General features: G+C 33.9%; 1 protein-coding gene across 5 annotated transcripts in view; it reads right to left on the bottom strand.

Moving 5' to 3' along the window:
• Positions 1-20,994, bottom strand: part of TMCC1 (transmembrane and coiled-coil domain family 1) — a 178,285-nt gene that overhangs the window by 77,215 nt on the left and 80,076 nt on the right. Inside the window, exon 1 of one of the 5 annotated variants that reach the window (XM_016122050.2) lies at positions 17,024-17,901. The exons of the other annotated variants lie outside the window; for them this stretch is intronic. Coding sequence (XP_015977536.2) covers positions 17,024-17,062 — 39 coding nt within the window. The 5' untranslated portion in view covers positions 17,063-17,901. Of the gene's footprint in view, positions 1-17,023; positions 17,902-20,994 lie in introns of those variants that run through there. 5 annotated transcript variants of the gene reach the window in all.

Consider the following 20,994-nt stretch of genomic DNA (forward strand, 5'->3'; position numbering starts at 1 on the left):
TAAGAATTGTAGAAACAGTTAAGAAAAGGTATTATAGGAAAGCAGGTGAGTTGGGAGAGGAGAAAAGGGAGAATGGATTAAGAAGCACAAATTGGTAGTTAATGGTCAGAGGGATGCAAAGTACGGCATAAAGAATATAGTCAATACTATTATAATAACAAATATGGTGTCAGATGGGTACTAGATTTAATAGGGTGATCACTTTGTAAGTTATATAAATGTCTAATCACCATGTTGCACACCTGAAACTAATATAATATTGTATGCCAACTATATATATATATATATTTAAAAATCTCTACAGATCATGTTAGGGGCATTTCAGTTTTATTCTGAGAAAACCAATGAATAATTTTCAGCAGAGAAAAGCCTTAATTAAATCAGTTTGCAGCATCTAGAATGGATTAGATAAGGGGAATGATGATAAAAGAGGCAAGGACACCAGTTAGAAGACTGCTGTAGAGATCCAGGTATGATGCCAGGGATAGAGACATGTGCAAATATTTGCTATTTGAGAGATATGTAGGAAATAGAATTAATACTTTTGTAGGGGTTATACAAGGAAAAAGATAAGAAACTGAAGATAATGCCTAGGCTTTTGTCTCAAGCAACTGGGTAAATGGTGACAATTAAAAAAAAAAAAAACTGGAAAAGACATAGGTTTGGGAAAAGAAAAAGGAGGGGAAGATGAATTCAGTTTTGACCATGTTAAATATTGGGAAGCTGTGATAAATCCCAGAAGTGGGCAACTGGCTCTTTTTTCCATTTCCTGCATTCGATTCATTACCAAATTGTCGTGTCCACCTTTAAAATATAGCACAAACCTGTCCGTCTCTCTTCTTCTCCTTTGTTAGCCACCCTATTGCAAAACATCATGATTATATTTCCCCATGGTCTCCAAGTATCTACTTCAATTACCTAGTCTCCATACTGTAGCCAGTGATCTTTTAAAAATATAAATCAGATCATGTTATTCCCTATTTTAACCCTTGAAGGGCTTTCTATTGAATTTAAGAATTAAATCAAACTCTTTACCATAGCCAAAAAATTCCTCTATGATATGAACCCTTTTTCATCTTTATCAATTGCTCTTACTTATTAAGCCTTAACTACAATGGCCAACTGCTCCCCTGCTTTTAGGACTTTTGGACTAGGGCACTGCCCCACTTCTCTTTATTCCTCTATTCTCCTCTCAACATACATGTCTTGTTCTTTGCCTTATCTCATCATCTGAGAGTCCTTTTCTAACCACTTTTATCACATTGCCTTGATTTACTGTCTTCACAGCACTTACCAGAATCTGTTTGATTATTCTCTGCAATATAAATGCCATGATAATTGAAATTTTGTTTTATCTTTCTTCGCTGCTATATTTTGTGTAGATGGCACAAAGCTGATCTTCAATGAATGCTTACCGAACGAATTAACAAATAAGTAAATGAATAAAATAAATGGAACTGAAGCTCGGCTCAGAAGGAAAATCTGAGTTGGAGATACTGATTTGGGTGTCTTCCACATGTGAATGACAAATGATGCCAAGGAAACAGATATTACCCATGGGAATTGTAGAGAATAAAAGAGGGCTTAAAACAGAGCCTGAAAGAACATCAACATTTAAAGGATGAGCAGGAGAAGAGGGGCACCCAAAAAGGAGTAAAAATGATCAGAGAAAAAGGAGTAAAACCAAAAAATATTCCCGAAGTGCTGGATGCTGTAGAAGAGCATTCTTCATTAGAAAGGCCTCTTCACATTAAGGAAAAGTAGGTCAGATATATAGTCAACAAACATATTTATTAAGTACCTACCGTGTGTCAGGAAATATGCTACAAGTTTAGACAAAAAATTGAACAACATATCAAACAATATTTAATGCCTGTTTAAAGACTGATAACAATCTTCTCTACATGTGCTATGAGTCTCAATCTGAATCGTAATTATCAGAACTGCTGAGAGGATTAAATGATATCCTTTTAATAAAGTGCTGACTGTGCTGACTACAATATCTTTAACACAATAGGCACCCAATAAATCACTACTACTACCATAAAATGATCTTCCCCTCAAAGATGAAAAAAAAAAATATGTACCCCAAGTAACAGCATACTATAGCAATTTATAGTAATCATCTGATTTTTAAAATCTGTGCCTATTCTGAGACTACTAAAACAAGCAAAAGGACAGAATTCATTATGGGGAAACTACTGAGAGGTGCCATCTCAAGGTTTTTCCCCTAGATTCTAGTTTGGTTTCAACACAGGCACAGAAGCATTTAACTGACTTAAAAGTAGGTCAACAGACTCACTTCAGTGCAAGCTATTTATTTAGTTCCCCACCCCCCAGGTATAACTCAGAAAAAGACCAAATGCCTGCTTTCCCCCTCAAAAAACAAGCTCTTTTGCTTATCTTATTTCAGAACAAGACTTCCTGACTTTTCTAAAACTAGAGAGGTTAGAAGGAAAAGTACAGCATCACAGGACATTTATATTGCATTTTTTTGTGCTTTTATTTTGTCATATTATATTCTCAAGACAGTGAAGAGCTTTGCCAGCTTTTAAATAAAGAACAAAAGTAAAATGAGCTGAAAGAACATAGATTCCTCAGAAACACTGAACAAGTGAAAAATGTCAGAATATTTCTCACTTAAATTCCCACTGGGAACAAGAGGCTGAAATACCATTAACCAACAGGAACCTTAATTTTGCATGCCACACAATCCAACCGCCAACCAAAATGCCTCCTTTTTACCAACACACACTACTGTCCATTGATTTCCCTCTACTTTAGTTGTTGTCTAAACTCTAGCAATCAAGGCTCCAGTGGTATTTTCTAGCCAAAAGAAAATAATTTTCCTGGCTTCTCTTTTGTTCTTCTCTAACAGATTGCTAGTTCTTTTGTCCGGACCATGTGGGCAGCAGGGCTAAAGGCCCTCTGCCAGTCATACATGCTAAGCAAGCAAAAAATAAACAAGACAGTCTTCTAAGCTGAAATGTTCTAAAAACAAACTGTGGCATTTAAGTTTCTGAATATTCTAAGGTAAATAGTCTATTTACTGGAGTATATGAATAGACTGGGGTCTGGAATAAAAACTAATTCAAAATTTAAACATGGAGCAATGTTTTCATTTAATATTACAGAACATAAAATTTGGATAGCCTAATCATGATTCTATTGCTATGCAATTGTGCTTGTGCCTTTGTTTACTAATTGATGAAATAAGGATAAAGATATTTTTCCCTTTTCTGCCTTCGATACAGGTTGAATTTCATATTGATCTTCCTATAGAATAGCATAATTACCAGAGGTATACTATTTTCTCAAGGTAATATGCTCCCTTTAAAAATTTATGAAAACAGCCTAACTCCATCCTAACAGAGCTTTGTTTTGTAACTTGTGGGTGTTATTTTCTTCTGAGAATCTAGCATAAAACAATTGTATGTTAATTTGGCTATTCATTTGGAATTCAATGACTTACAGCAGAAGCACAATATTCTTCATCATATTATACAGAGATTACCTAGCAGCAAGAAGTAAATCAACTAAGAGTGGTCATGTGCTCTAAGGAATAAATTGGGAGCAGAAATTAAAATATCAAGATGTAATTTTCAGCTTTAAACTCCCTTGTCTGATTTTATTTCTAAGACATCATTGCAAAATTGGAAGATCTCTTATATTTTAACTTTTAATTTTTCACATTGGGCTAAAGCCAAGGAAGTCTCTTATTTTTTTCTAATAACAACCATAATATAAAACAATATTCTGTGTCCTTAACAATCTTAATTTTTTTCTCTTTCTCCAGGTTCCATTTTCATCACTTATATTTTACCATTTCACTAAATATTCTCTTTCCAATACCGCATCATATTTTAAAGAAGAAAAAAAGCAACCTTTCTGGTACCTTTTTTTCTGGTGGGGAGGGAGGGAGACTTCCACCTCCCTCACCTTAGCTTTATGAGCTGTAACTGACCAATGTGGCACATTTAACTTACATAGTATGTGGTTCTTTAATATCATGATAAATATTCACAAAGAGTGGTGGGTAGCTAATTAAAAGCTATAAAAAGAACATACTTCAAGTCTTCATGCTAAAGATTTGCCTCTCTGAATTCCTTTTAGATCTTAGCAGATCAAGTGGCCTGAAGAATAGGAAATATTATTAAGTCATATCTTCCCAAGTAAAATGCCAATGAGACCGACAATCTATACCTTAAACCAAATGGAATAATATGTATTAAGGCACGATTCTTTTTCTGTATACAAACAATCAGAAGGTCTGGTCATTAAATAGTTTCAGTAGATCGAAGGACTATTTCTGGCTCCACTGATAACATATACTACAACCTTGAGTCAATTACTTCATCTTCTTAGGCAACAGTAAGAGGAAGATCATAACACTTTGTCACTTTTATCCTTACCTATCATGTCAGAATAGTTTATTCAATGATATTTCTGGAACTAAAAAAAGTTTGGTTTGATTTATTGCCTCTTCCAATTGTATCCCACTTCAATCCCCTTTTTTAAATGCCAGGCTTCTCAAAGGAAGCTGCCCACACCATTTCCACTTCTCCATCTCACATTCCATTTTCTTATCATTCCGTTATCTTAGCTTCCACCCTACTCCACTGAAATTATATTTCTCAATAAGATTTTATTGTTTTGTCAACATAATGGAAAAAGCAGTGAATTAAAGAGGTTGGCAGAGAATTTAAGTTCAAGCCCTCAATCTGACATTTATAAGTTGAATATTATATAAGCATTTGTAAGCATTTTATTTCACACAAATGAACAACACTTTTCTCATTTGTAAAATGGATGGATTAAATGATGATCTCTAGAGTCTCTTCTACTAAATCTCAGCTGATCATCAATTCAAACAGTCTCCATCTTTACTTTCTCTTTGGCATTTGACACTCCCACCTCGATTATTTGCTCAGTGGAAACAACTCTTTCACTCATAACTTTGAGTATTATCTCTAAGCTAGTATCACTACCATTACCTAACCCTAAATCCTCTATTTCCAAATACAAAATCTTTCTACTTAGCTATTCTATTTTCACCAAAGATATACTATATCCAAACTTGAACTTAGACCCAAACCAACAAACCACCCTTCAGCTTTCCCCAAACATTCCATTTTCTCAACAATTCTATTCCTTATTACCCAGAGTCTTGACTTAAAAAGAAAATCTTTCATCTTATTTTTATGAAATTCTGTTCATCCCTCCTTCTAAATAATGGATATTCTTCCTTTTTTAATTTCATCATTCTAGATTACTCTAAAAGCCTATTACTTGTTCTTCCAATCCTAGTCTGATCACTCTTCAAACCATCCAATATTCTCTTGTACTGTTCAATATGGTAGCCACTAACTACAGGTGGTTATTTAAATAAAAATTAAATAAAATTTAAAATTCAGTTCTTCTGTCACACTAGCTGCAGTTTAAGTGGTCAACCGCTACCTGTAGCTAGAGACTATTATTATAGTTGACTCCACAGAGACAGATACATTCCCATCCTCACATAAAGTTCTATTGGAAGGAGCTAGAATCTTAAACAAAACTTCGTAACATACTATTTACATTATGGGTTTTCTCCTATTTAAGAACATAGGCTGGACTGAAAACACTTAATCAAACCAGTCCAAAATCTTTATCCTGGCATCTAAATCCTCCAGACTTGGCTATGCCAAACATCTTCATATATTTCCTTTGCCAACACATACTCTGTTGGCCAAGCCATTTTCATTGATCCTGTAGGGCACTACACTCTCATTATCACATTCGTTCATTTGATAAATAAAACAAACTAGATATGAGACATTTCCAGGTTCTAGGGACACTACGGAGAAGAAAACAGAATTTGGGACTAATTCTTTGTTTCTTCTCCTCTCACTAGCTCTCTGCCTATATACCTTTAAAGTTATCAGAACACTGAATATACAGCCTATATTTAGACACAATTAAGTAGAACTTAGTTTTGTCTTCTTTGTGCTTTGTCTTCCCAATTAAAACTACTTAAGGAATTTGGCATTTACTACCAAGATGAGATACTTCTGTGTTAATGTCTACTGAATTTAACTAAAATCAAAAAGTTGTAAGAAACACTGAGATCTTATTTTATATACCTACAAACTGGGACAATAACATTTATCTTATCTATTTTATAGGGTTAACTCAATGAGAGATATGAATAACTTTTATTTTTCTCATTGGCAAGAATGAATCTCCAGGAATTTACTATTTATAAAAAAAAAAAGCTAAAAATAAAGACAAGGAGACAAAAGACTAAGCAAAAAGATTTCTATTGTTGTTGTTATTACATACAAGGAAAATGATAAAATCACTTCAAAATAGTTAAGCATTAATATATAAAAATAATAAAATATAATGTCCCATGAAATATTATATTCTTAATTTGCGATGGCTCTTCTCTTTGCTTCCATTTTTTTTTCAAATAAATGATTCACTCACGTATTCAGTAAATAGAAACTGAGCATTCATTATATTCTAGGTTCTGGAAATACATTAATAATAAATAGACAAAAGCTCTCCAAGGTTTTACATTCTTGGGTGGGAGAAAGGAACGGACAAAATAAATTAGTATGGCTGGTATGGCTGGAACAGAATGAGCAAGGGAAGGACAGAATATAAGGTCAGAAGAGTTAATGGAGAAACAGATTATAGAGGGCCCTAAAGATCATATAAAAGTGAGTGAAAAAGAACAGACACTAGAAGATAATAGGAATAACATAATCTGGCTTGTTTTAGCAGTATCACTTTGTCTCTTGTGATAAGGATAAACTCTAGTGGGGCAAGATGGATGCTGGGAGACTAAAAGGTTAATACAATAATACAAGTGAAAGAGAATGGTAGTGGAGACCAGAAATAGGCAAATTTCAGATTTAAAGTGGACCAAGAGGATCTGCTGACATATACTGGAAATGAGAAAAAGGTATCAAAGATGACTCAAGGATTCCAGGCCTGAAGGATGGAGGTGCCATTAATTGAGAAGAGGAAAGAGAACCAGAGAGGGGAGAGGATATTAGAAACTTAGTTTTGGACATATTAAGTGTGAAACATCCATTAGACATCCTACTGGAGATATCAAATAGGCAACTGAATAAACAGGTCTGGAGTTCAAAGGAAAGATCAGGACTGGGAACATACATTTGAGAATTATCAACATATAGATGGTATTTAACGCCATAAGAATGGATGAAATCACCAAGAAAGTACTCAATTGGACTAAGTCTAGGCTATAGCAATATTAATTAAAAGGTCAGGAAAGAAGACAGATTAAACAACTAGTGAGGTGCGGGTAGTGGGGGACACAATGAGTGTGGTATCCTAAAGCCAAGTAAAGAAAGTGTTTCACTGAGGATAGAGTGACTCATATGCCAAATGTTGCTGAAAATCAAGATGAAAACTAAGAACTCATCATTGAATTTAGCAACATAGAGTGCATTGGAGACTCTAACAAAGCACATGTAGAGGAGTGGCTCAGGTAAAATTAGCAACAATGCCAAAGTGATGGTCTATATTTTCAAGTTTTCAAAGCTGTAGAACTAAAGTGGTCTTATAATAGTCTCTATCACTGCCTACTCCTTCTTAACTCATGGGTAACTACTTTTACTGGAGTAGAAGGAATTAGAAAAAAGAGAAGGACATCTCTTAGGCATGTGTGCCACTATCTTTTCTATGATTTTCTGGTGGTTGCTGAGTACTATTAGTTTATCATATGAGTTGTGGTTTGTTATTTCCTTTTCTGTTTTATCTGAAGCTAGACACAGGAAACATTGGAAGCTAGTGGTATATAAAGAGTTCCCATACTTCAGCTAAAGCACTATTCCTGACAACTTTAATGGTAGAGGATGAAAAGTTGTTTAAACACTCAGCTAATGTAGAAACCAGAATAGGGAATTCCATTTAGACTATCCCTTAAAATAAGCTATGTTTTAGCAGCCTTTTGCCCTTCCCTTAACTTGAAAAATAGGCAAGGTGGCACTTGAAGCCACTATATATATATTTAAAACTTTACCTAGTCAAACACAAATGTGTTTTTGTTGTTAACAGCTGGGTTAAGTTTGTCAAACCTAGAGACAAGCTCAATTATTGTGCACTATCCTCTTTGGATGAATATGAGTTCTGCTCAGTTTAGCAAGATTCTGAAAAATGTCAAATTCCCTAATGGTCTCTCTATTACTTAAATATCTAATAACAAAAAAAGGAAATTGCACTAGGGTGTTTCTAAGTAGTAATGTTTATGCAGGAGTCTAAATAACAAAATCAGAGGAACAATTTCCTAAATCTCAAAAGTAAGAAAAATAGTCAGAAAACAGAAAACTTTACAATAGTCACTACAGCTCTATCATTTGTGATAACTTTTTTTCACATGATATAGCTCTTACTAAAGGTGGTAGGTTATCACCCCTTGACACAGAGCTTTATTTACGGGGTCAGAGGGATATCTACTTTCCAACATGTATCTAAACAGACAAACAGGACCAAAAGCCACTTTAGTGACCTTGACTATTTAAAAGTACCTGATAGTTGTAAGATGTGGTCTGGAATATTACTTTATATTTGTTTTAAATGACATTCCAAATATATTCACATCCATTGTTCACATGTTTCTATGGGATGATAAGAATAAATATCATTATGCCATTTTAAGATTCAGGAACTGAAGCACAGAGAAATATCTGTCTAAAATCACGCAAAATAGAAAAACTCTGGTTTTCTACTTCTGGGCTCTTGTTATCATATCAAAAAGATTAATTTAGAAGTGGGGCTATCTATAATTTAAGAACCAGAGTGAGATTTCCAATTTATTGTCATTTCTAATTTTTAGACTTGTATGATATCTGAGAAAGAAGATATTAGCAGAGATTCAATAAATATTTATTTGGTGCCTACTACGTGGCAAGTTTTATCAGATATGAGATCACTCTGCAGCAAAAGAGAGGCTAGAAGTAACCTGAAGTGGAGATGGTAGCAGTAGTATGGGAACCATTGGAAGAAAGTAGACAAGGAGACGAGCCCCTTTTTGATTATCCTTTATACTCAAATTCATTCATGAAACAAATATTTATTTAGCACTTATCAGGTAAAAGACACTATTCTATGTTGCTACATATAGAAGTAAACAAAACAGATAAATGTCCTTACAATAGTTTACAGGGTGTGGTAGAAGGGGACAAAGGGTAAGTAAAATATATAGTATATCAGATGATGATAAATATATTAGAGGAGGGAAAAAAGAAACTAAAAAGAAAAATAAGGAATGTTGGGGGGAAGTGTGTTATGTGTGTAGAGAGTAGTTTCGTTATTTTAAGGAACAGTCAGTCAAAGCCTTGCTGAAAAAAGACCTCTGAGTTGAGACCTCAAGGACATATGAGAGTAATTCATGCAGATACGTAGAGAAAAAAGCCTTACAGGCAGAAGAAAGAAGTTCAAAAGACCAGAGGCAGGACTGTGATATATTTGAAAAACAGCAAGGAAGGGTTATAGTTGAAGTGGTATGAGGAAAAGAAAACAGTAAGCAATGAAATAGATGTTTATCTTTATATACAACCTATTACCTCCATTTACTACGTTCTAACTTCTCTCCAAGTTAGAACATACATAGAATTTACATTATATGCTCTAAACTTTCTTGAGTTTCAGTGGTTAGGTGTTACCTGAATACAGTGATCAATAACATCATTTCTTAAGATTCAAAACTCAAATAACTATTCACCAGTAGATACTAAATAGACTGGGTCAGATTTCCAATTGTGTTCAAAGAGACTATGTTAATTGAGACCAATCTTTATGGCTAGTTTCCTAAACCTCAACACACACTGCACCAAAAAGAAAATGGGCAGTTATATTCACGTATTGTATCATTTTAATGTCTATCTTCAAATGATTAGAAGAGAAGAAAACAATGTTAGGCATGCTAAGACTTTTCAGTCAAAATTCCATATACTAAGTGGTAATACTAAAACAACCCACATATATTATCTAGAAGAGAGTTTCCTGGATCTACCCCTCTGTTCATTCCACAGAAGTTAAGGCATTTAATTTGGCAACCTTTTTACCCACAGAAAATACAAACTCTTACATTAGATTTTTGAAAGGATGTTCATATTAGAACTCCCTAAAAATAACATATGTGACATACCTCTCCCTCTCAACAAAATCTTATCTGGTGATCTTCCCCCCTCCTGAAATATCTGTCTCCTGCCTCCCCATCTATCTATATCAGTGATTTGCAAAGGAAAGGGTTCCTCCCAGAGTATGTGTCAGACTGGTGAAGGGATTTTCAATTCATGCCCCCCCCCCACCCCTGGCAATTACTACTGTCTTGAGCTTAAGTCACATTTTTGAGATATGTTGGAGGTATCAGGTGAAGGGAAAGTTGAGAACCACTGATTCAGGTACAGCTAAAACTCCACTTCCTCTACAGGGCTTTTCAAGCCCATCTCAGATTCAAAGGAAGAGGTAATTCCCTCTGTGAAATGTATATTACTTATTATTAATTTTGAAAAAATGAAAAGCTTGGTTTTACCTACCTTATATTCCCAGTTGACAAACTTTTCCTTAAGAGGAAAGCTTTTTGTCTAAGAAAAAGGACTTGAGTTCCAATATAGTATCACATGATGAAAAATTTGTTATGTATAAATTTCCATTGAGATGAATGTCTGTTTCATAAAGAAATTTCAAATTTTCTCCTGAAGAGGAGGAGGTAGAAGAAAGGTGTATCTTCCTATTACCTGGACTCTAACAAGTAAGTGCATTATCAATTTACTAAGCTCATTTACTATTCTCATATTTGAAAGAACTGGCTAGAAACCAAACTCTGTCCATTAAAGTCATGAACTTATTTACTTATTTACTTTTGCTAAGAACAACTGTATAAAATTAGATATCTCCTAGTATAAAATAGGATATTTTCTCTGGTGTTTGCTAACGTCATTTTTCTTAGAACCAAAACCTGGCCCGCATACAACATACTTATTTTCAAAAATACTTACAGTATGACAGAACAATGAAAATACCATCACCTTAAATTTTAACTTTTCAAAGGGATAACACTTTTCAAATGTGCAGAAGAAAGCTTCAGAAAGATCACATTACTTGTCCAAAGTCACACAGCCAGCCATGGTATTTCATTGACAAATACCTTTGAGATAAATTTTATTAAATGAAAAGGAAAGCTAAGAAATGTTTATATTTGCTACCTTTGGGTTTTAGATACTGCTGGCTTTAAGATGTATTCTTCTCAAACAGTAAATTTCCAGTAAAGACAGACATACTGATCTGATTCTTACAAAACATTTGATGGAACAGACTGAGATTTAATAAAGATTGCATGTGCTACCACAAGACAAGTTCCATTTGCATTGAATTCTTCTTACTCAACATGTTTTGCAAGATTGTGTCACAGGTCCATGTATATATATGGCAGAGGTTTAGTCCTAACTAACTCTAGGATGTCAAAAGGGGCAAATTCTTTTCATTTTCTCATGTAAGCCAAAATGATTAAGAACAAATCAGAATATTTCATATTATTACATGCAGCTTCTGTATATAGATATAACAAGTGAAACATGTTACTGCTTTTATGTGCTTTTGGTGTATTGTTTACTTGCTCCGAAGAGGCCCATTTAAAGAATTTTTAAGGACTAGTAATTCTACACTACAAACTCATGTGTTACATACATACAGAGGTTCTACATTGTGAACTTTTAACATATTTCACTAGGGCTATTATTTAAGAAACTGTATGTACATGGTAAGTAGTTTTAAAGGGCAAGTCTCCCGCCTACATATAAACCAAGTCTCCCAGATCCTCCTCCCAGAAGCAATTGCTATTACCTATCCAAAGACAGCCTATATGTATTAAAGGGGGAGGGGGGGAGCAGTATGTGAGTGTATTTCAAAGAACAGTTTTGAAAAACAATCACTTCTTTTCAAAAATACTTACAAAATGACAGAATAATGAAAATATCATCACCTTAAATTCTTAAATTAGTATAGTCCTTTTTAGTTTTCGAGGCACTTTGAAGTATATAAGATCGCTGATTTTCAACAGCACTTGGTAAACATATTCAAACTTCAAAGAATCATCTAATTGAGCCATTTAATAAAGTCATCTCTCTCAAAAAAATGATACTCAACACCAAATGAGAGTTGTATACTTAAAAAACAAAAAAGCAACACACTTTCAAGGAAATTTAATCATCTTTCAGTAGTGTGCTCCATTCTCTAAGATCTAGTCAATAACCTTTTATTATTTTTTAAATTTAAACTGGCATCTGTATCATGAAAATATTGGTTATAATACATATTTCTAAATTAGTTTCTCTATTTTAACCAATTATTGCCAATAAATTTAATAGGAAAGTCATTCTCTATTCCTTACCTATTTCTGCCACATCTACAATACATGGAAATTGATCTTACTAAGGATCTCATTTCATAGAACAGAAGAGCATCATCAATCTTCCCATTTTAGTTAGGTAATACATCAGAATGGTCCTATAATGCTGATGACACCACTACTTGAATTAATAAGCCTCTTAAAAGTGGGTTAATGATTAACAGGAAGATGTAACATTTAACTGCTAGCAAAACATAAACATTTTATTTCCAAGTATGAAGCTAGTCAATGTCTGAAGTAACTCAGAGAAAGTTAATTAAATAAAAAAAGCATAAAAGAGAGATGTTTTATACATTTTTATTATTCAAAAGTACCCATCCAGTACTGACTTCCTTGCCTATGTATTCGAGTTAATTATATATTATACTACTTTATGGTATCCATATAGTACTTATCATTAAAAGAATTCAAAATACTATTTTAAAAATTGTGGTACACATAAAATGTACCATTTTAGCCATCAAAATACTTTTAAAAGACCCAATTTAATTCCCTTAAGATAGAAATGAGATAGCCCTATTCCTTTTACTAATAAGAATATATTCACAGAAAGATTAAATTAATCATGTATATTATCACAGGTCATAAAACCAAAAGAAATCAGGTAGAAATTCAAAGGAAACTACTTTTGAAAAAAGTTTTTATTAAGAATTCAAAATATGATGAACATATCTCTAAATCTTAAGTTTCTTAAGCTGATACCAAACTGCTACAAATAACAAGACACTATCAAATGTAGAAAGGACAAGAATAACATTTTTTATATAAAAGTATTTTTAAGTGCTCTAGAAGTCTAGATTAAATAATTTCAATAAATCAACAGCAGAATTGGTGGGGAAGAGGGTTGATCACAACTTCCATTTCTTGGCTATTAATCTTTTCACAGGTCATCTTGGGATATATGAGTATGATTTTTTATCTATGATTTTCTATTGTATAAAAATTGTAATATAGCAAAACTGGGTAGAAAAGAAAATGCAGATGATTGAAAAATCATCAAATCATCATTGATTTGCTGTTATTTTAATTATCTGTGATATAGAAAGTGGATTCTGTGTCGCTATACCTGTCTTAAAGAAAGTCTCTCATGAAAACATGAAAATAAATGTGAACAGCAAATTGAGCTAACTATTCAGTTCCATTTCTGGAAAATTAAAGTTCAACCAATTATCTTAAAACAAATTGTATAGTATTTCTCTAGTTTTAGAAAGGTCAAAATGTATGTTATCATATTCTTGTATACATCAACAAACAAAAGATAAATAAGAAACTGGTCATCGTGGAGGGAGGGACAGGAATTACTTGAAAAGACATGGTTGGAAGCAAGATTTCAGTTATGTAATTTTTAATTTTTGAACTATGGAAATGATTATCATTCAAAAGCCAAAATGAGTGTATTATTTTAATGAAATAATCTTAAAACCATTTTTTTCAGAGTCTCATTTTTCATCACACCTTCTAAAAGGAAAAGAAGGAAAAAACTAATTTTCCATTACCCATTTAAACATTTGGGGGCGGAGGGAGAAGAGCTAGAGTGAGTAAAGACAAGACTTTCTGAATGTCTAACTCATTAACTCATTAGATTTCATCCCTTAAATATTATGATAGAAACTTAGGAGTAAATTTTTCTAATAGAAGCTTTTTAAAAAGCAGTACAGTTTTAAAGTTTCATATAAATGTATGCAACTAAGTTTCAACCAAATTTAATATGGCTTTATTAAATCAATCATCTTATTCTAATTTACATATCTCTAGCCAAAGCAAATAACTTTAATTGTGGAAAACACTAAGTTTGACTGATAAATTTAAACCCTACCAGATACTAATTTCAGCCCTCTGGGAAAAGGCTGCTCTAAGGAAGTTATCAAAGTTATTTACTATACTGTTTTCCATAAGCATGGATAAACTTATGGAGCAATGTCAGAGATCATGATAGAGTGATTAATACACCGTAAGTTTTTACAAGCAATTGGTATGGGGAAACAAAATGGGTTTAGAATTAGACCTGTTTGAACTTGACTCTACCACCTCCTCATCGTGGCCCAAAGACTTAGTTCCTTGGAAGCTGTTTCTTTAATGACAAAATAAAGCTGATACCACCTAACCTGAAAGATCATTAGAAGAATTTAATGAAATGTCCATATTGTCAAGTTTCAGACTATTCTGGCTAGTTCAAGCAGAGGACTCAGGGCAAGAAGAAAAAGCTTTCTTTAGTGAATATTTTTTAAAGTCACGTGATAAAATGATAAAGGAAGAAAATAATCTAAAATGGCAAGGAAAAGAGAACTTTTCTGAGAGTCAGGTAACTGTGATCTGGTCAAAAAGAATAGCATTTATTTTTAAAAATGAAAGTTTTTACTTCATTTATTTCTTAATCTATTTCTTGCTTTTCAGTTTACATGTGAACCTCCAATATCCTAGAAGAATGATTTGCATAGGGGAAAATATCCAGTGTCTTTTAAACTTAAGATAAAAAGCATCCAATTTAGATACTAGGTCTAAAATCACTAAAAATATTTATAAATACTTCTTTCAAAAAATTTCCAACAGAATTAAAAATGACCCCTTGAGTACTTCTTTTTGTCAAAATACACACTTCTTTTTGAAATATGAGATCTCCTTAAGACCAGTCTATACTTTGGAAGATTATTTTTTATTTGCAAAAATACTTGTTAAAGTTGGAACCACATGAAATTGCCGTTGTTCAACTGTTACTGACTTATAAAAAAACCATTTCACTTTGCGTGTTCAATGTGTGCCAGAAATATCATAAACTGTGATACAACAGGTCCTCTGTTCTCAGGTAACATATGGATTTAGCTGAAAAGAACAGGATAGAGGCATTGCACATTCACTGCAATTTAAAAAAAATTCAATAATTCAGTTTCTCCATCATACTACTACAGTGCCATACCGACCAAAATAAGATTATTATTTTTTTCAATTCATTACTAAACATATATTATGTTAAGGGCCTTTGATAAGAAAACAAATTTTCTTAGATTTGGTCCGGACCATCCAGTATAGGACCCAGAAACCACCTTAAAATGGAGGAGAAGGGTATTAGAAAAAAAATTTATAGGGGTTACCACTTTAAGTGTTTTTATATAATATACCTTTTATTTCTTCATGTTACAATGAAGATGTGCTCCTAATTCCCCCAAAAGTTTCTTTTCTATAAACAGTAGTTTAAGTTCAAAAAATAATTGGGAGAGAAATATTTGTAGCAAAATACCTAGAATGATGTTATTTTCTAATTAGATAATTATCATTTGGCTCTCAAGTATTTCAGATACCCTTGTGCAGAAATGTCACAATCTATACATCTGCTTTTTAAATGTACTAACATATTTAAAAATACATGAACTAGAGGATTGTTGAAGGAGAAACAAAAATGAATTTTATTGTTCAGGAGAAATTTGGGGCCGTCCTATCATCCTTCCTCCTCATCTAGAAAGGGAAGAAGGAAAGCAAGAGAAATTTATTTAAATCTGGAGATCCAAGATAAAAGGTGAGATTTGATATGGAGATGGAGGCAAGAGCTTTGTTCATTTTCGCTTAAGTGCACACATTCTACACTGAGGTCACCTGTGAAGAACTAATGGTTTTCCCCTCAAGATAATAACACATTTCAAGATTTAACAATTCTAACAACCAAGGAAGTGAAGAATGCCTACTGATTTACTATTTGTTTAAGCTTCTCTATACAGGGAATGAACTGTGACACAATTTAGCAATCAAATGCTACATTTTTAAAACAGAGTTTTTAAAGAACAAAATGGCTTTTGGAATAAAGTTCAGTTCTCAGCACACCTTTTCCCAAACTAGTTTCTGCACTTGCTAAAAAGAGAGGTCAAAGACTGAGTCAAGAGAGGGCTGGCCACTGCCAGGGCTGATTCATAAAATAAGTAGCCTCTCTTCGAAAAGGACTTGACTTCTTAAAAAATTTTGTCTGATTTTTTTATATTAAAAGAATCCCCCCACCCTTAAAAAAAAAATAAAACTACGCACGGTAAACCTATTTTCAAGCAGAACTCTATAAAATTGATTTGTGAGCCTCTGGTGACTGCTCTTCATACACTCCTTCATTAAGTATGCAAGTTTAACACAGCTGCTCATTTTAACATTTTCATGCAGGTCTTGTTTATTGAACTATTTGATGGTAGTTTTCCCCAGTTTAATACTTAATAAATTTTGTATGAAAGCACTGATTCCACAGTCCAATAAGGTTTTCTCATCTTGATCAACAAGCTGTTAGATTAACTGCTAATTAAATATGCACTTTTTACCCACTATTCTCTTTCAAGCACACCCTCTGGAAATTGTATCTGAGATGAAAACTACAACTTCCTCCATATTCACAGATGACAGCTGTAGTTTTAGGGGAACAAAACCGGGGTTGCCAGCACAGTGAGCTTTAAACCTTTGTGTCTGTCAGAGGAAAGAACAAAAGGCAACGCAACGCTTCCTTCCCCAGCCCCTCCTTAGTGCTTGAGGGAAGGCAGGCTTGACAGAACAGTTCTAGAGAAAAAGGAAGCCCTGCTGAAGCTAGTGAGAATTTCCCCTAAACACACACACAAGGCTACCCAAGCTACCCACCTTGGATAGCTGCCTCCTGAGGTTAAAGCGCTGGACCATGGTCACCCTGAGTAATCTTCAGACAAAGCAATCCACGAAGGGACGGACTTTTTAAAAAACAGCTTCTTGGAAAAGTCGGTGGCAAAACATTTTGAAGACTGTCACAGAAGTCCAAAGAATTTCCCTGGGAGTCTTAGCAAACTTGGAACCACTTCATTGTTCTATCGGGAGACACTGCAAAGCCTACATCGGAGAGGGTGGGTGGACCGATGCAGGGAGCGGCAGAATCCTGGAGCAGCTTCGCCCAGTGCCAAGCTCTGCTAGCACTTCCTGTGAGTCAGCCGTGAGGGGTCCAGACAGAAGGACCACCCCTTCCCTTTCCAACAAACCATTAGCCCAAGATGCCGCTGTGGTGCCACCAGAGACTCCAGGGACGATGGACCTGATATTCTGAGCAGTGTGGGAGGAGGAGTGGCACACCCGGGTCTGAAAGCTTCTGCCTCCAGTAGAAAACTGGCAACTGCAGTAATTCCTCCCATCCAGAAGTCCTCCCAGTACAGGAGGGCCCCCAGCAAATAGTGACACCTCTTATCAACCTCCACCTCTGGTAATCCACTGGGTGAAATGGTGTAAATAAAGGGACGTGGCAAAAAGCCTCCGACTGTACCAGCTCTGCTCAAAGAAGGAAACTCCTCCCAGCTGGGCTCGGCAGCTGTCCGGCTTTGTCTATGGTAATTGGCCAAGCTTTTCCTCTTATTCACAGGGAGGGGTCCCACCCTGGGAAAGAATGTCAGGTGCAGAGAGGCATACTCCAAGGGTGACGTCAACTTCGTTAGCAAGTTCAACAAATTAAAGCCACCTCCTGGGGTGATGGTCGCCTCATTAAAACGATGTAACTTTTAAAAATCTACAGATGAAACAAAAGGAACAACTCAGGGTGAATTAATGCAGGTAAAAAGGTACGAAAAATGGCAATCGTGAGGGCAGTTCCGAAAGTAAAAAATACTTTGCTGTCACTTGCCAGCTTCCTCCTATGTAATTCTGCTTCCATACAACCAATGTAAGGATAAAGCTTCATTTAATGAAACTTTCCACTCGACATGCTTCTCTCTGAATTGTTCATTACTTCTTAATGAATTTAATAACTTACCAGGGCAGAACTTGTTGGCATTTATTAATTTTTCCCTGCTCCAGTGACTCTCAATTCTCTGTAAACATGATTATGTCTTATGTTGCATACAGCCTTTGCAGGAATGAACTTACCATGTGCAGTCACTGTGTTAGGCATTTCACATCTATTATCCCAGTAATTTTGCAAATAACCTGTGAAATTTGTATTAATATCCTTACTGTTCAGATAAGTAAAGCAGGAATCTTCTCTAAAACCTCAATATTATTATGAGCAAACCATATAGGGTTACTTTTTTTTTTTTCTTCAGGTAAGAAAAGGGAAAAAGGAATTTAAAAAGAAAAAGTAGATCTTTATGCAATGGTTATTCTCAACTATGTTCATTTCACAACTATATTCTCAACTAATTCACCTAAAATGACACACACATATTCCACACTATCTCAGGAACAGCAGAAAAGATATACCAAAATAACAAGATGCCAAGGAACCAAAAAATCATTCTAATCGAAGTGTATATATAAAATTTTTATTCCAAAAACCTTAAATGGCAAAAGGTAGAACATATATAAATAAACTTTTTGTTAACTTCTAAAGCTAAAAAAATCTTTTAGATCAACAACTATGACTGAAGTGATGTCTCCTTCACCTCTAAGTTCAGACTATGCAATATAACCTGATATTTAAACTAATCATCAATTGAAACTTAATTCCAGCTGAAAAGTAGGTTGAGAGAGAGAGAGAGAGAGAGAGAGAGAGAGAGAGAGAGAGAGAGAGAGAGTGTGTGTGTGTGTGTGTGTGTGTGTGTGTGTGTGTTTTAACAGTAAAAGTACCTCAATTTTTCTCCTATACAGAATAAAACCAAGCACTCAGAAAACTTTTCTTGGTAATACAGGAAAAATTAATGAGATGCTGGTGTGGAAAGAAATAATGAAATTCTTAAAGAAAAAAAAGACATACTGTTCTTAAACATAAACATGGGATGCTTCTGATATAAGCAAGTAGAATCCTGGATCGTTGCTATAAGGCTCTAACTTCACTTCACTCACCCTACCCCACCCCCCAAAAAAGAAGATAAAAGGAATTAAAAATGTCAGAAGTCTACAGACCCAGGTACACATTAAATATCAATCATGAACTGAACAGGGTATAAATCTTCAAAGTTCCCAATATACATAAAAAGACATGGATTAAATGGGTGATGTCTTTATTCTAGAAGGAACTTACTCATTTTTTGCCTATTAAAATAAAAAAAAAACTCTGTTTAAATGATACAAAACCTAATAAAATCATTTGAGTAGTTGATTACAATTAATTCCTTGATTAAAAGATAAAAAACCGAAAAAATCTTCTTGTCTCCAGCTTTTTGGATGAAATAGTAGGTTAAGATCAAAGGTTACAAAAGAATAGCAGGAAAGATAGAAAAGCATAACCTAGAGAAAAATCAATAGCTCTGCAATCATTCTATTATATAACTCTAGGACCCAAATACACAATGTCATTTTCAGTAGTCTGACTGAAAATCCCCACCTTTTTATATTCTATGAGAAGGCAGACAACAACAGTTCATGTGGTTCTTATCCTTTTGGATCATGTACTCTTTGTAAATCTGTTAAAAGCTGTGAACTCAGTCACTATAGTGAAATACATGAAACACATGAATAGACATAGACAGTATTTTTGATACAATTCCAAATGATCCATGGATTCCCCTAAAGCTCATCTATAGACCCCATATTAAGACCCTTGTCCCCATCATGACTAAAGAGCTCGACATCAATCACTAAGTGATCTCATCTTCTTTCCACTATATAACAGTTCTTAGTAAAGCTGAGAAACAGAAAAAAAAAATAAAACCCGTCTTTGACATGTTGGCCCCAGTCACCAATACATTTTTTTTTACCTGTATATAAAATAATAATCTACTTCCAAAGCCACAAATGGTCTTTATGGAATGGTCTTTTGTTTTTTCGTCATTATGTAAAAAAAAAAAAAAATTTATTGTCCTAGTTTTATCCATCATGTGACATCAATACTTTATCCTACTGTATATTTTCCTGCAAATATACAAACACATACATGTTTGCTTGTTTTACAAAACTAGAACTATACTGTTCTTTGGTTTACTTTGCCACTAAGAAAATACATCACAAATACCTTAGATAAATACTTATGAATTTTAAACAGTCGTCTCAATTTAGCTGGTGTCTATATTCAAAACTCCCTTTGTACCAGTTTCATCCTTAAAATTTGTCTGTAAACACATCTTTTAAATAAACTGATTATTAAAGTTTTATATTATTGAATATCATGTACTACAAACTATACTTTTATAAAGAAGGAAAAGAAAAGTTTAAATAGGTTTTCAAACTTTCCCCAAATCAAAGAGTTGGTATTTGAGTCAGGACTAGAACCCCAAATACCTAGATTTCACTACATTGCTTTTCCCATTACATCATGCTTCTTCCAATTTTTAAAAATTTAAAATGCTCTAAAAAAATACAGTACACTTAAGATACTAAGGTAAATTTTTGGTAAATTTAATAATTATTCCATTCTAAAAACTTGAACCTTTATATTTTAAGTTATGAGTGAGTTTCCCTACAGCTTGGCATATCTGAAGTAGTAATATGTTTGTAGTTCCTCCCTTATCTCTTTGGTATCCAGTCTTTTAACAGAGTTATATTAAATAAATCTTATTGTTCAAATACCACTGTGGGTTTTAACCAGCTTCCAGTCTTGTAACAGAGTTATATTAAATAAATCTTACTGTTCAAATATCACTGTGGTTGATAACCCAATAGAAGTTAACTGTGCCATGCTAGCTACCAGTCAATCAATAAAACTGTAAGTCTTTAACCTT

This window comes from Rousettus aegyptiacus, unplaced genomic scaffold, assembly GCF_014176215.1.
Source record: "Rousettus aegyptiacus isolate mRouAeg1 unplaced genomic scaffold, mRouAeg1.p scaffold_m13_p_4, whole genome shotgun sequence".
Lineage (NCBI taxonomy): Eukaryota > Metazoa > Chordata > Mammalia > Chiroptera > Pteropodidae > Rousettus > Rousettus aegyptiacus.